The sequence below is a fragment of the Mugil cephalus genome, chromosome 19 (assembly GCF_022458985.1).
Source record: "Mugil cephalus isolate CIBA_MC_2020 chromosome 19, CIBA_Mcephalus_1.1, whole genome shotgun sequence".
Lineage (NCBI taxonomy): Eukaryota > Metazoa > Chordata > Actinopteri > Mugiliformes > Mugilidae > Mugil > Mugil cephalus.
Window position 1 is genome coordinate 15,955,545 of NC_061788.1, and position 14,939 is coordinate 15,970,483.

Consider the following 14,939-nt stretch of genomic DNA (forward strand, 5'->3'; position numbering starts at 1 on the left):
TTTGACTTTTCCAGCGTTAGAATGACACTTAGCGAGACGTATTTTTTTTAACAGTTCAGTTCAACTGGGCAGCACAGCGCGTGAAGCAGAGGAGGAATAAATTGTGTGCGCGTGAAAGTGCGTGCGTGTCCAGGATGGTGGGCTGAGCTCGCGCTACACGCCAATCAAACTCGAGGCAGGTGTGCGATCGAGAGAGAAAGAGAGGGAGAGAGAGAGAGAGAGAGAGAGAGAGAGAGATTAGGACGGCTCGTGGTGTCTCTGAAAGGGGAATAAAGCCGGCGCGAGCGTCGCAGTTTACTCACATCTCACGAGCAGGCTCACTCCACAGTTGAGAGGAAGAAAAAGCCGGTACCGACTGCACTGCACGTGTTTTCCGGATATAATTGTGTGTGTTTACGCGATAAAAATGAGTTTCTTAAAGCTGTGTAGGATAAATCAATTTCTCCCGTGACGGGGATATTTTTTGACGCGTTTTTTGGGGAGTATTCCCAGAAGTCGGAGGTAAGGACTGCTCGTTACACCATTTCTTGTGTTATGCTTTTAAAATGTTGTTAAACTATGACATTTCGTGAGGAAGAGAGGACAGAAAGCCCGCGGTTGTCATTATTATTATTTTTGAAAGAAGAAGAATTTCGCATTCCGTTACATCTAACTTAACTCACAGTCTAGATTTAGGCTGCATAGACATTATTATATTTAAAATTATTATTATAATAATAATTATTATTATTATTATCATCAGATAAATAGTCGGTTTAGTCTGACTTTAATGTTCCATTGGAGTTAAACTTGAGACGCCTTTCACTGTCAAGCCTGATAATGATGCTTTAATGATTACTTTGTTAGAGATAAAACTTGTGCTGTACGGAAATCATAAATTAGACTACAAATGGTTCAACATTTTGTGTGTGTATGCGATTTAAAGTCCGGCTAAACTTTTACTGGTTGGTATCATTGGTTCCTCTGCAGTACGCCGTTCAGCTCACATGTCATATCAGCCAGTTATCTTATTCATATGCGATCCGATCAAATAAGTTTTTTCCCTTTCCTTTCCTTTTTTTTTTTACTTCCCCCAACAACGTCTGCTTTTCGCTTTAGGCTACACATTGGGGTCCGAGGTCCTTCAAAATTCGTAGTATTTTCCTGTGTTTGTGGCAGCGTTTACTTGTCTGCAAGTGCGCAAATAATGTATTTATTAAGCCAAACGTTCCTTGAAATAGCTGAAACAAACTAAAACTAATTCGTCTGTTTTTCGTGGTTGTTTATGTGTAGCTATGTGTAAGTTTTATTCAAGTGCTGTTGAAAAATAGTTAGAAAATAAGAATTCTTTATACATTTCAGAATCACTAAAATTTATTCACTATATTGTACATTAAAACCACACAAAATATTTTTGGGTAATTTGACATTACCCGTTAGACTCCTAATAAATATTTTGTTATTTTCATGATAAAGTTTTTAAAACATATACTAAACTCAATATAATAAAATAAGAAAGAATGTAGCATTTTACCTGAATGTCTCACTACAACGACAAACAACCAGGTGAAGAAAATGAGAATGACAGTAAACAAAACGGCAATTGTTGCCCCAGATATGACAAAAGCTGCCTCAAATATATGCGATGTGTTTCTCTATCATTAACGTGGTTGGCTGAATCATTTGAGTTAAATATACTTTATCAAAACAAAATGAATAAAATCAATCTTTACCTAAGCACTTGCATTTAAGGTGAATTTTAGATCATAGCCAGTTGTGTAACAGTGATTTTAGAAGAGTGTGTTTTCTAAATTACTTTCACTGTTGGCCACACACAGGTGAACTTCAAAATCTATGAATGGAGATTCACGAAATGCTTCACACACTATAATGTTGAGAGAAATAAATTAATTCAGCGCATTTATTTATGCAATGTAATTTTCAACATGGTGTAGATAAAAATGAAACAGCTTTATTTCTGTATCAAATTAACAGAAAGTACTAATGGAGCAATAATAATTCAGTGTTCTTATTCAGATTATAATTTTTCTGGGTACTCAATTATTTTGTAAAAATAGTAGCGAAATCATTTAAAATGTAATTTGACGTTTTAAATTTGAAGCAGTTCATAAAAAGGAAAATAAAAATCAAAGATTTTTGATAGTGAATGGATAATAAGATATATTTAATCTATATGGGCTTTCTTCACTTTACCGTCTTCTTTTTTCATCAATTTATTTTTTAATAAATTCTACATCTAATTACAATTATATTGTAAATGTATATATTATAAGAAGGTATCTGTGTATGAATAAACTCTAACAAGACAGATTTTTCTGCTAAATTCTTTAACACGTGTGGATCTTTTTTTCTTTCTTTCTTTTGAAACAGGTTGTTCTACAACACATTTTCTTCTTCTTCAAGAATGGACAAGACCCATCTTGCGAGCTCTAATGACATCATAATGACAAGCTCAACAGGCCCTTACCAACAGGAGCCCCTGACTCCACCCAGGCCGGCCCACCTCCACTCCTCATCCTCCTCCTTATCCTCGCCCTCTCCTTCCTCTTCCTCCTCGCCCCTCAAGCCCAACCAAGTCGGCCAGGTCATCCTGTACGGTGTTCCCATTGTGTCGCTGGTCATCGACAACAACGAGAGACTTTGCTTGGCGCAGATTTCCAACACGCTCCTCAAGAACTACAGTTACAATGAGATCCACAATCGCCGCGTGGCCCTGGGCATCACCTGTGTCCAGTGCACTCCGGTCCAGTTGGAGATCCTCCGCAGAGCCGGTGCCATGCCCATCTCGTCGCGCCGCTGCGGCATGATCACCAAGCGGGAGGCCGAGCGCCTGTGCAAGTCCTTTCTGGGAGAGAACGCGCCGCCAAAGCTGCCCGACAACTTTGCCTTCGACGTGACGCACGAGTGTGCCTGGGGTTGTCGCGGCAACTTCATTCCGGCGCGCTACAACAGTTCTAGGGCCAAATGCATCAAGTGCTCTTTCTGCAACATGTACTTCTCCCCGAATAAGTTTATTTTCCACTCCCACCGCACGCCAGACGCCAAGTACACTCAGCCTGATGCTGCCAACTTCAACTCCTGGCGAAGACACCTCAAACTCAGTGACAAGCACCCGGCTGATGAGTTGGTTTACGCGTGGGAGGACGTCAAAGCTATGTTCAACGGAGGCAGTCGAAAGAGAGCGCTGCCCTCTTCGTCTCACTGTTCCTCCATTGGTATGAAGACTCTCCCGGGTTCGGTTGTGCCTCACATGATGGGACCCGACCTGGGTGCTCAGAAAAGAGCCCGCTTTGAAGACGAGGATGATCTGGACGGAGACAGCCTGTCTCCGCGCAAGACGCCACGTAGCTACCCGGTCATCCCTGTCCCAAGCAAAGGCTTTGGCATGCTGCAGAAGTTTCCTCCCACGTCGCTCTTCCCCTCCCCTTATCCTTTTCCGGCATTTGGTCTCTGCCAGCAGAAAAAAGACGACAGCGATGTTTCGGCCGGGCAGAAAGGACCGGGACTGTCGGGTCTTTTATGGCCTGGCCGTAAAGACACTTTTTATCCTCCCTTCTGCATGTTTTGGCCGCCGAGAGCGGCGGGAGGAATACCCGTCCCCACCTACCTCCAGCCTCAGCCCAGCACCCTCTCCTCCCTGGCAGACAACCCCTCTCTCAGGCAGGCCTTCCTTGATCTCTCAGACCCCAGTGAATCTGCAGCCGTAAGCAGCAACGGAAACGGCGTCAGCTCGACCATGGCCCCCAGCAACGGCTCCACCGCGCCCAGATCCGGCCTCTTCGAACCAGAGTGCACTACAATTACCCCTGACCTGCGCCCTGTGACGTCTGAGGGCTGGCTCAAGCTGCTGGACACCCCAAACCTCCAAGCAAGGAAACCTAACTATGGCTCCGCTTTCCGTCCCGTCATTAAAGATGCAGAGAGCATCGCCAAGCTCCACGGCAGTGGCGCAGGAGGCACTGGGACGACGGACGAAGACTTCGGGGTCGCGGTCGCCGGGTCCGACCGACACCAGCGACTGTCGCCCACCAGCAGCTGCAGCTATGGGAGCGAAAGCGGAGGCGACGGGGAGGCGGAAGGAGGGGAGAGCGAGGAGGAAGGGGAAGTGGATGTGGAGTCGTCGAAGCAGGAGGACGAGGAAGAGGAGGGGAGCTTCGCCAGCAGGCCGCCGCAGACTCAAACCAGCCTGTACCTCCCCGCGCTGAGCGACGGCGCCGGAGAGGAGAGGGGGAAAGATAGAGGGAGTGGCGCGATGTACCCCGGCACCTCCCCTCGATCCTCCACGGATCCCGTCCACCAGGAGTCCCCCAGCCTGCCAGCCTCACCTCGTGCCAGCTTGCCTCTATCCAGCTCCACCCCACCTCACAGAGAGGACACAGCTTACAAAAACGTAAATATCCCCACAGGCCACTTTAGCTAATTATTATTTAAATGGTGCTGCAGTCAGGCAGTGGTGTGATCTGCATAAGCAGATTGATAGGCTGGGTTTTCCCTGTAGAAATTGAAACAGTCACCCCACTCTGATCCCAGCTAATAGGCCCAGGCGTGGTTTGTTTAATGGCCACAATGTGTTTGTTCTCCCTCTGTCACCCCAGCCTGTTAGGGCAACTCTAATCTTTAACCCGCTGACTCTCGCATTAACCAGGCCTCCAAGAGGAGAAGGAGAGAGGGAATGACGAAGGCAGAGTTATGAGGACCGTGTTAAACAGTTTAAATTATCCACTGAGTAACATTACAAACATGGCTCACAGTTCAACATATAACAACGCATTTTGCCAAAATGGGAAAATTAAAATGAGCCCTTCATTAAAAAAATTAAAAGACGTCAAAGAATCCAAATCTCACGGCCTTGTAGGTCACGCTGCTCTGGTTATTACACTATGAAATGGATAACATGTAAATGAAATACTTATCGACTGCATGTGATTTCCAGGTGCACAAAAACAGAGACGAAGGCCTCCCCGCATACGCAACCAAAGACAGCTCCTGCGTTTCTGGTGAGCACCGACAATTTCATATTTTATTTTAACTTCTCTATTTCTCATTTCTAATGTGCAATTTTAAAAAGTTTTACAATTGTGGGACACTTACGTATCAGTTTTAAAAATACAAAATAGTTGTTTGCCTTAATATTAAAATACTTCACACTTTCTGCAAAAGCAAAATTTCTCTTTTACAAATAATCTCCAATAATTACTTTACCTTTTCCTCTGTGTGCATGAGTTGTTTCACATCTTTCTCTACAGTGTTTCATCAAACATTGGAACGGTTTTCTTATACAGTTTTGTCAAATACTATTACACAATCTATTTCAGCAAACTGTTACACACTCTCCGTTTCATCAGCTGTCTGGGTCGGTTGTGTGATAGCATCTTTGTTTCATTTATTGTCTGAGTGAGTGGTTTTATAGTGTCCCCGCGTCCCTGCGAGGCTCATATTCCTGTGACGTTTCATTTGCTCCTCTCATCTCCCACTCTGACCCTTACGCCGAGAGAAAACGTCTCCTGTGTGTTTTGTGGCACGCGTTCACTCGGCAGCATGACTCACGAATGCATCCACGCGCAAGCAGGACACACACCGCGCATACGCTTAGTTATCTCCGTGTGTCCGGATAACCAGCTCAGCCAATGGGCCTTACTGAACCTCTCCTCCTTCCTGTCTGTCTCTCTCTCCTTCCCCCAGATGAAAACAAAGAGCAGAACAGTTTCTTTGTACCGGAGACTGAGACGTCAGCGCCGGACTATTGGAGAGAAAGCTCAGGTACAAATACCTACTTTTTTTTAAATTTTTTTTTGTGCATTGAGGCCTCAGTAAAAATAGCAAATGAATTAAAGTGTGAAACTGAAAATGAGGTGAAAGTGAAATTATTAGGACGTTAATTTAATTTCAGCATTTGGTTTTATTCTAATTTGAAACACAGTAAATCTGAGGTCATTATCAAACGAAACTACGATTAAATATTTACATCGGGAAATGCAGATATGCACAAAACTAATAATGACGACCCTTAACCGTTCGAGAAACCCCCTCAGCCCGATCCTCCTCTATCTCCTTCTCCTCTCGGATGGAGAGTTAAGGGAGTCATATAAATACACACAGAGATGAAACAGCGGTGCAGAGCTGCCTCTGTCGCCGCCGTGCCACGGCTGCTCTCTTTAGCGCCGTTGTCACCGGGGCTGTTACTCTTAGGGGGGCCGTTATAGTTCAACAAGAAAACATCAGCTCAGACATAAGCAGCCGCGCTGGCAATCTCCATCCTAGACCCATATCGCCGCCGACATAATTGCCTTTTTTTTCCCCCTTTCTCAGCGCAAAAAAGCCCTTTCCCGTTTGAAAAAGATCACAGCTTATTGCCTTTTTATATCTGTCAGGAAGACATTAAAAGTGCTTTATGACATCTGTGCCAACATTTATATCTACCCCCATTCCCTCAACCCCTGCGCGCACACACACCGTAATGATCCCCGCGCATAATGTATAATGTATTTCGAAAAATTACACGAAACAAATTAAATGAGACCACCTTTCCCCTGATTGCCAAACGTCTCCCTGGGCGGTGGGAAGCTCTACGTGATTAGAAGGCCTGATTCCTCTGAGTCCCACCTCCCCCCCCCTCCACTGTCTTTAAACTCTCCCTCTGTTTCTAGGGAGAAAAAATAATCTAATTTTCCATTTATGTAATGCAAACCGCCTTGGCTTTGACTATTCACGGTTAATTGACTGTCAAACGAGGTTGTTATCCTCGGGCACTGTCTGCAAATTTGCTTGTCAAATGAGACAGAGAGAGGAGAGGAATGGAGAGAGGAGAGGAGAGAGAGGGAGGAAGAGAGAGAGAGAGAGAGGAGAGAGCTCTCTGCTCTAAATGAGAGAGAGAGAGAGAGAAGCACAGGGAGGCTTAAGGAGCCCGGACATGAAATGACTGGAGGTGGGATATACATATCCAGGACGCTGGATTGCTTCATTTAAGCCGTTCAATGCCTCATTGTCACAATTCAGACGTCAGCGCAAACACATAACAATATAGACAATATAGTCACGCTGTTAAATCTGAAAACATCTGATGGAGGCGGTGAAGTTACAGCAACAAGTAGAGCAATAAGACAAAACACAGAATATCGTTTGATGTTTTCTCCTTTGTGTGTTTTCACTCTTCAGGCTTCCAAATGACTCTGGTCAAAGCAAAGTCACCAGCCAAAAATACTACTTAATATTACAGCGCTTAAATTGTCAGCGTCTGTTTTGATGCAGCGCTCATGTAAACGTTTACTTTTTCGCTACTCCATCCAGTTTTCAAAGGTCAGGATTGATTTACTCCCGTTTCTGTGATTTGATCTGACTGATCTCCGTGATGAAGGAGCCAAGTAGTGAAGGCAGAGATCCGTTTTCCAGCGAACACAGTTACCGCAAACATACACTGACACCCAGAGGCCAAAGAAAGAAATTCCATTGCTATACTGAACACAAGAGATGAGGGAGCGTGGTGGGGATTCACTGAACATGAGTATGTCAGGAATGCTTCAGGGTACTCTTAGTACACACTGGCTGGCTTGGTTATGTTGAATTTTGTAGATGATTTCTATCACATCCCTCTCAGTATCAGTGCTCCATTAATGTTTATTTGACTCCTATTCATTTATTTCTCACCTGATTTTACTGATGGTTTCTGGAAGTGGTCCACTCTGCTCTTTCAGGGTCTGCGCCACCTTTTTTCAGTCCTTGTCCAATGTACTTCGATGTGGAGGATACAAGATTGTGTTTAATGCTGATAAATCGTCCAGCCGTCTTTGTGCAAAGAAACTATGCTTTGACCTTTTCCTCTGCAGCTGCTTTTAGCTAACCAGTTCCAAGATAATTTATAGTTGATGCATATGGTCAATTACCCTTAAGTTCACACAGATGCCCAGTGCACATTTTAAAGGGTCTGCTTACTCAGCCTCGTTAGTTGTTTTACTCGCCTCAAATGAATTCTCTCTTATTTCCAGGTGATCAGAGCCACGGTGCCGCTTCCCCGGTTCAGCTAAAGAAGGACGTTGAGAACATGGAGAAAGGTAAAGATTATTTATCGGAGCTTAGAGCAGTTTTTTTATAAATAATCATAGTTTTCAAATGGTGTTTTACTGCTAATTTCTAACAATCTTCTCTCTCTTTTCTCTTCCCATTTTTTCTTCTCTTTTCGTCCCTTCCCTTTGTAGAGGAGCTTCAGAAGGTTCTGCTGGAGCAGATCGACTTCAGGAGGAGACTGGAGCAGGAGTTTCACGCTCTGAAGGGCACCTCTCCATTTCCTGTCTTCCGTAAGTTCTTTTTTTCCTCACCCCACGTCCCTTTTTTTCATAGTCTGAAGGGCAACTTCTCCTGTTCTGTCTTCCTTAAGGTCTCTTACAACCTTTCTGTCCCTCTCTTACCTCTGCATTGTTCTGTATTTAACACTGTCACTTTATTAGCTCCCTTCACAACTGCACTCGATCACCCACTCAAACGACAGTGCTGCTCTGGCTAATCATAGGTTTTTGCACTAATTTCAGATCATTTTCAAGATCAGATGAAACGCGAGCTCGCCTACAGAGAGGAGATGGTCCAGCAGCTGCAGATGGTAAGACTGCTAATATCACAATCAGCGCCAACACTGATAGAAAATACGCTTTCAAATGACAAATAAAACATCCAATTATAGATACACGAATGTAAAGAAAATCACTGATTGCTTTAAAAATGGTTCCTGTCATGATTTTGAAAAATAATGCGATTAAAACTAATTATAAAGCACCCTCAAATCAAATCAGAAACGCTCAGGAAACGTGACAGTAATTACTCCATTATCACTAACTAAGGTAGCCCCTGAAACGTATTTAGAGAATCCTAATTAAATGATGAATAAATAAAGCCGTCAGAATGACTCAACCGGACACTTGTGCTGTTGCTTATTTGTCCATCAAAAGACAAACCCAATCATCTAGTTTGTCTTTCACGGGTGAGAAGTTCCTCCGCAGCCGTCTGTTTCCGTCCACATCAATCACTGGAGCAGCTGGCAGACAGGCTGACAGACGCTGTTTGTCTTTGCTTTCCTTCGACACGCGCGCTCGTACGCACACGGCGGCGAAATCACGCGCAAGAGCGCGGCGCATTCATACAACCGGCGTGCGACTGAACAGGCACCCAGGATCATTTATAAGCAGGCATGTGCACGGCGAAGTGCGTAGATGTGTCTAGAACCAGCAGATGGATCAGTCTGAGAGTAATGACACATTAATTTCACACAGACGTTCAAATGAGCTGCAGCAAAATGTTTCATTTATGTTTCTATGTGATAGAATTTTAAAACTTTCCACGTTCATTTCCATATTTTTTTAAAAGTGATCTTAATATCGTCTAGGGTCAGGATCGATCTCATCGTTGGTTCTTTTTTTTTGTTTTCTTCCAGATTCCCTACGCAAACATGATCAGGAAAGAAAAGATCAGCTCCCATCTCAACAAGTAGCTGAGAGGTGAGAGTATTTCAATTCATTTAATGATACCGCTCATTAAAAATTGAAGACACGCTATCTGCAAATGAGTTTTTCCTTAAGGTAATTTTCCTGGATAATAATAGCAAAATAGTGAAATTCAGTCCGTGTTTCATTTGCTTGATAATTAATGATCCTGGTCTAGAGTCAAACGGTGTTAAATTTAACTTCACTGTGGGTTTGTCTGGTTTAACACCAGGTAACACACTTCAAATACTAAAACCGTTTTTTTTTTTACTGTCTTCACAGGCAACAAAATGAAGAAGAGTGAAGCTACGCAGTGTTTTTAAAGGACACAAAAACTGAATGAAAAACGTAAACGAGAGACACAGACACTAGAGTACACACAGACATTTCTTAGGTTTTCCTGGGACAGCGATCATTCCACCGCTTCTGATACCTCTGTTAATAGCCCTGCACGTCGCTGTGGGGCAGCAGCCTGGTAAAAGACCCTCGGCTGTTTCCCTGGGTCAAGTTACTTTCCCAAACTTAACACACGGTAACTGACACAAACATCGTGGAGACACTTTGGAAGCTTTATCCAACCAGGACCAAAGCAAACGCTGCCTTCACTGCCCCGTGTGAACTTTCCCGGGCTGTTGCAGACCAACAGGAGGACAGCGGTCGTCAGAAAACCCCATTTCCAGACTCTTTAGAGATGAACGCTCACAAATCCAGACAGACTGGGTGTTGTTACGTAGCTCTGACTACTGATGGCACGAATGTACAGACACCAGAGTACGGACAAGGACGGCGTTCACACTTAGAATGTCCCTGTTGTTGTTGCCGTCGCACCGATGGCACCGGGCTGGGATCATAAAGGGAAACAACCAACCTTTATTTATTGTGGGTTCGGTCACGTTCAGCTGTGACTCCCTCCTGTAAAACACACGTCATCATCCGAGCCACTTATCAGGACAGCAGGAAACAGCAAGTATCGATGTTTTAGGTTTTAAACCTATAGTAAAAAAAGGTTCACACGTTATCCAGACTGTACACAGCCATAGGCTTACTGTTTGTACAAAAAAGTATTCTATTCACTTCAGATGTCACAGCATTGTCATTATACAATGTCACGTCTGATTATACACTTTTCAGTTTTTTATTTCTACAAAGAAAGTTATCCTGTGTCACATTTACTGTATCAGACAGAGCAGCTGGAATTTAAATCACTTGCTAAAAGTCACACCGACGCTAATTTCTACTCTACACAAATATTGTGTTACAGCCTCAAATCGTCACCATGTACAAAGGTAATGTTGACGGTGAACAGACAATTGAAGGCCGACTGCTTGCCTTCTCTCCAAAAGAGTGTCCGGGCAACAAGCAGCAAATGCCCGATCTGTTATTGTACAGTTGTATGTAAATGATTTCACCTGACTGCATAAAATGTCAAACATGAGAATACTGGATGCAGTCAGTCTGTCTATATGTGTTTGTTTGGTCATTTATTTGAGTAAAACCCCGAGACCCTGATTGTGAAAATATTATTTATTATAATGTTAAATGAAAAAGACAGAGACACGATGATGATGATGATGATGGTGCAGTCAAGTGTATGACAAAAAAAGAATAAAAATGACCACCTTGTTTATAGAATGAATGGAGAAGGTCGTCATTTAATGAGAAAATGTTATCATTATAAACCGTTAATGCAGATGTATTTCAAAATGTTCTTGTAGTTTCTCTACTATTTATGTGTAAATTAAAAGTCTATACAAAAAAAACTGAATGTGGACCATTTCATTTTACACCGTTTACAACAACACTGTTTTAGCTGGAGCTCAATTTAATTTAATTAATTTAATTTAAAACCCTACAGTTCCGATAATGTATTGCTCCTTTTACAAATATGATTAATAGATAATAAAGTGAGTTTGTGTTTGTCCCACTGATACTTAAATAAGGTTCACGTGCTAGTTGTTTCTTGTGTGTGAGGAATGAAAACTGGAACTGGAGTGAAACAGATGTGACAGCAGCGCTCCAGAAACCACAAGGGCCAAAAAAATATTTAATTAGACATGGTCAAAACTAATTAAATTACGAATATGCTTTTTTTTTTTTACTTAATGATTGAAAAATAGGAAACTCAATTAAACGTGCTCTGGCGTGTTAGCCCCCCCTTTATTAGTTTTATTGAAAACGTTTAAAAGAGAAGTTGCACATAAAATGTATTCCGTACTTCTAGCGTAATTTAGAAGCGTAAATCTTAATTTGTTTCGTTTGGTTTATTAGAGGAGGACACTTTAACAGGCGGCACGGGTCGTTACCAGGATAATTACCGTTGCTTCTGTTGCACGACCTCCGCTGCCAGTTTACGGCAACTACATCTCTGGGAGTGGCATACGGAGAAGAAGGGGAGGAGGAGGAGAAGAAGTTGCCAGCATGGCGTTTACACTGTACACTCTCATCCAGACCGCTATTCTCTGCACTAATGCAATCGCCGTGTTACACGAGGAGAGGTTTCTCAGTAAGAGTAAGTGTTCTTCCGCATTACATACCACACGCTTCACACGTTTGACTGAATTGCCGGTGTTTACTGTGCAGAGAGCAGCTGGATAGCTAACACTGTTAGCTGCCTTGTTACACTGAATGGTCTCTGTCTGAGGGCGTCTGCAGTGATAGAACTGAGGTTTGACGATCACAGAGAAATGTGCTGTGTGGAATAGGGGTTCTTTTTAAAACTTTAAAACCACGTTTTAAAAAAAAAATCAAACATATGCTGTAATATTTTATTTTTTCCAATGAACTATTGCCACCTCCCATCTAATCCCTCCTCTACACGTTCATCCTACTCCTGCTTTCTGCTGTCCTTACTTTTACTTTTTTTTTTGTCTCTTTTCCTCCCTGTCCCCAGTCGGTTGGGGGGTTGACCAGGGAGTTGGAGGTTTTGGAGATGACCCAGGAGTCAAAGCCCAGGTCCTCAACCTCATCCGCTCAGTCCGGACCGTCATGAGAGGTTGGTAAAGCTCAGTTGGTGTTTAATCTCATCTTCTCTCAAAGCAGTCATGAGTTTTGTTTCCTGAATAAACACTATAAAACCAACAGCACTGATTTTAGAGTGGAAAGAAAAAAAAGAGTGCTGCAGTGTTTGATCCTCTGTGCCACATAGACACTCTCGTAGCACACTACAAGTGCTGAAATATGATAGTCTGTGTTAATGTTCTGAGTCTGTTTGCAGCTGAAGCTAAGTCGTGTTTACTTTTTATTTTTCCAACAGTGCCCTTGATAATAGTGAATGCCGCCTGCATCGTCCTGTTGTTACTGTTCGGTTGATCCATCAGTTCACCGGGCCGCGGGACTAGACATGTGCCAAGGAACAAACACACACACACACACACACACAACGCGCTGTCATTTAGCGACTTCTGTCATTGTCAGTCATCGGCGGAGCGGAAACATTTCTCCACGGGGCTGGAACTGGGAAAGACAAACATAAAAATATCAACCTCTGAACTGCACATGCTCAGACTTCCTCACTTTCCTCATCAGGACCAAAAAAAAGAATGATTATCTTAAAGTTAAAACGCCACAAAGTACGATGACTCTCCTCCTATCCAGCGTTGTGTCGGACCAATTGTGTTATTCAGAACATGAGATGAATCTGTTTTAAGGATTTAATGACATGTTGTGTTTTTTGTCACTTAAAGTTTGGAGAATCTTAAATAACGCTTGGGTTAACGTTGTTAACCTTATTCCAGTCAGCTGGACAGGATTTTAACTTTTCTAACACATTGATACAGAAAGATGGTGAAAGATTTGTTGACGCCTTGTCAACAAAAAGAGTGTTTTCGTTCTAATGGGTCTGCAGGACTTTTTAACACCTCTGATTGGATTTGTGACAGTTCAGGAAATCCACAATAAAACAACAGTGAGAATTCAGTCATTCTGAGCAGCCTCGGTTTAAATGTTGTAACAATTATTCCTGTGTGAGAATTATGTTAAGTGTGTGTACATGTACATTTTATGGAGTATTGCCAAACACAGCTCAGACCAATGTACTGTTTACACGTTGATACCTTCTAAGTGCCACAAACGCTGAGAGGGTTTGTTGTCTTGAAATAAATTTGTTATTCAGTTTCACCAAAGTCTTTCTTTTTTTTGGTTTCCAGACTGATGTCAGCTGAGAAGCAAATAAAGAAGAGGGTGCTATTTTGAACTGATCAAATGCAGCATTTTCACCACTGTAAATATCTATCGTGCTCCACTTCAATGATAATCCCCATATGTTGTGAATTATTACCACTTCCTCTCCAGCTGAGCTCTGCAGCCACTTTTATTAACATTGGTTTTAACCCTAAATACGTGCGAGAGCAAAAACGGATCTACAGGAATTAGAAGCATATGTTTATCAGGGGGATTTGCACATTAAAGCCACTTTGATATGTGATTAGTTGGAGGTTAGCTGGTGATTCGCAGAAAAAGCTGTAAGCGATCACAAGCCTACATGAATACGTTTCTGCACAGCATAGGTCAGGAACGTCTCTGGTCTCTGGGTTCTTGTTTTTGTAGCTGCTGTTATGAGACATGTCATCATAATTTACACATATTACAGAGTCTACGCCCTAAAAATATGTCCCCAAGAAAAACAATTAATCTAATAAAACTAAACACAACTTGAAATGAATTTTAAATTATATTTTAGATTAGAAAAAGCCCATTTTTCTCAAAACAAGAAAAATACAAAAACACATATTTAGCAGACTGTGCTTTCGGAATATAACTAAATGAAATAACTATACAGTAAAGTTTAAATTTGCGGCTAAATTAAGGTATTTCATTTTTTTCCCATCATATTAGACATTTATTTATATATATGCAAAAATACACTAGCAGCAAAGAGCAATGGAAACAACAACAACAAACAAAAAAAAACACCAGAAAAAAAGAATAAAAATTGGAAACAAAATATGACAATAAAGTTTCTTATTATTATTTTTTATTGAGAACAGATTATTTTTAGCCAATGTTTTTCCCAATGATTATCTGAGCTACATAATATCTGTACAAAAACAAAAAGTAAAAACTTAATAAAAACAACAGTGTTATTCAGTAGGTGTATGTAACATGAAAAGAGGATTTGATCAGTGGTGTCTGGCGTCGTGCTGAGAGAGGGTCTTTATCGTTTTCATAATACCTCCCTCCATATTAAATCTATCCGAATGCCCTGAAAGAGGCTCTAATGCGATGCATCTGTTGGTTGTTAGTGTGATGGGACACATATGTTTTTTTTTTTTTTATTATTATTATTCTAATGAGTGATTAAAGGGGTTAAGGATAACCCTCTTATATGAGTATAGCCTATGAAAAAAATGGAAAAAAAATAATAACATTGTGTCCAACAGAGATGGAGTGGTGTTCAAAACAGAAAGTGATATAAATGTTTTCCCACCGGGCGTTAATATTTTTAACATAATCCAAGATTTCAGAGGGTAGAAG

The 14,939-nt window shown here is 42.0% G+C and overlaps 2 protein-coding genes across 2 annotated transcripts; both read left to right on the plus strand.

Annotated features, from left to right (window-relative positions):
- The first annotated feature begins 280 nt into the window (after positions 1-280).
- skor2 (SKI family transcriptional corepressor 2) lies at positions 281-11,221 on the plus strand. Its single transcript, XM_047569037.1, has 9 exons — positions 281-501; positions 2,371-4,390; positions 4,934-4,997; positions 5,683-5,760; positions 7,983-8,048; positions 8,193-8,291; positions 8,523-8,590; positions 9,419-9,482; positions 9,750-11,221. The coding sequence occupies exons 2-8, from the start codon at positions 2,405-2,407 to the stop codon at positions 9,473-9,475; spliced, it is 2,418 nt and encodes an 805-aa protein (XP_047424993.1). The 5' UTR covers positions 281-501; positions 2,371-2,404; the 3' UTR covers positions 9,476-9,482; positions 9,750-11,221.
- A 594-nt stretch (positions 11,222-11,815) lies between these two features.
- On the plus strand, positions 11,816-13,583 carry ier3ip1 (immediate early response 3 interacting protein 1). The gene is made up of 3 exons (XM_047569858.1): positions 11,816-11,976; positions 12,358-12,459; positions 12,721-13,583. The coding sequence occupies exons 1-3, from the start codon at positions 11,886-11,888 to the stop codon at positions 12,774-12,776; spliced, it is 249 nt and encodes an 82-aa protein (XP_047425814.1). The 5' UTR covers positions 11,816-11,885; the 3' UTR covers positions 12,777-13,583.
- The last annotated feature ends 1,356 nt before the right edge of the window (positions 13,584-14,939 follow it).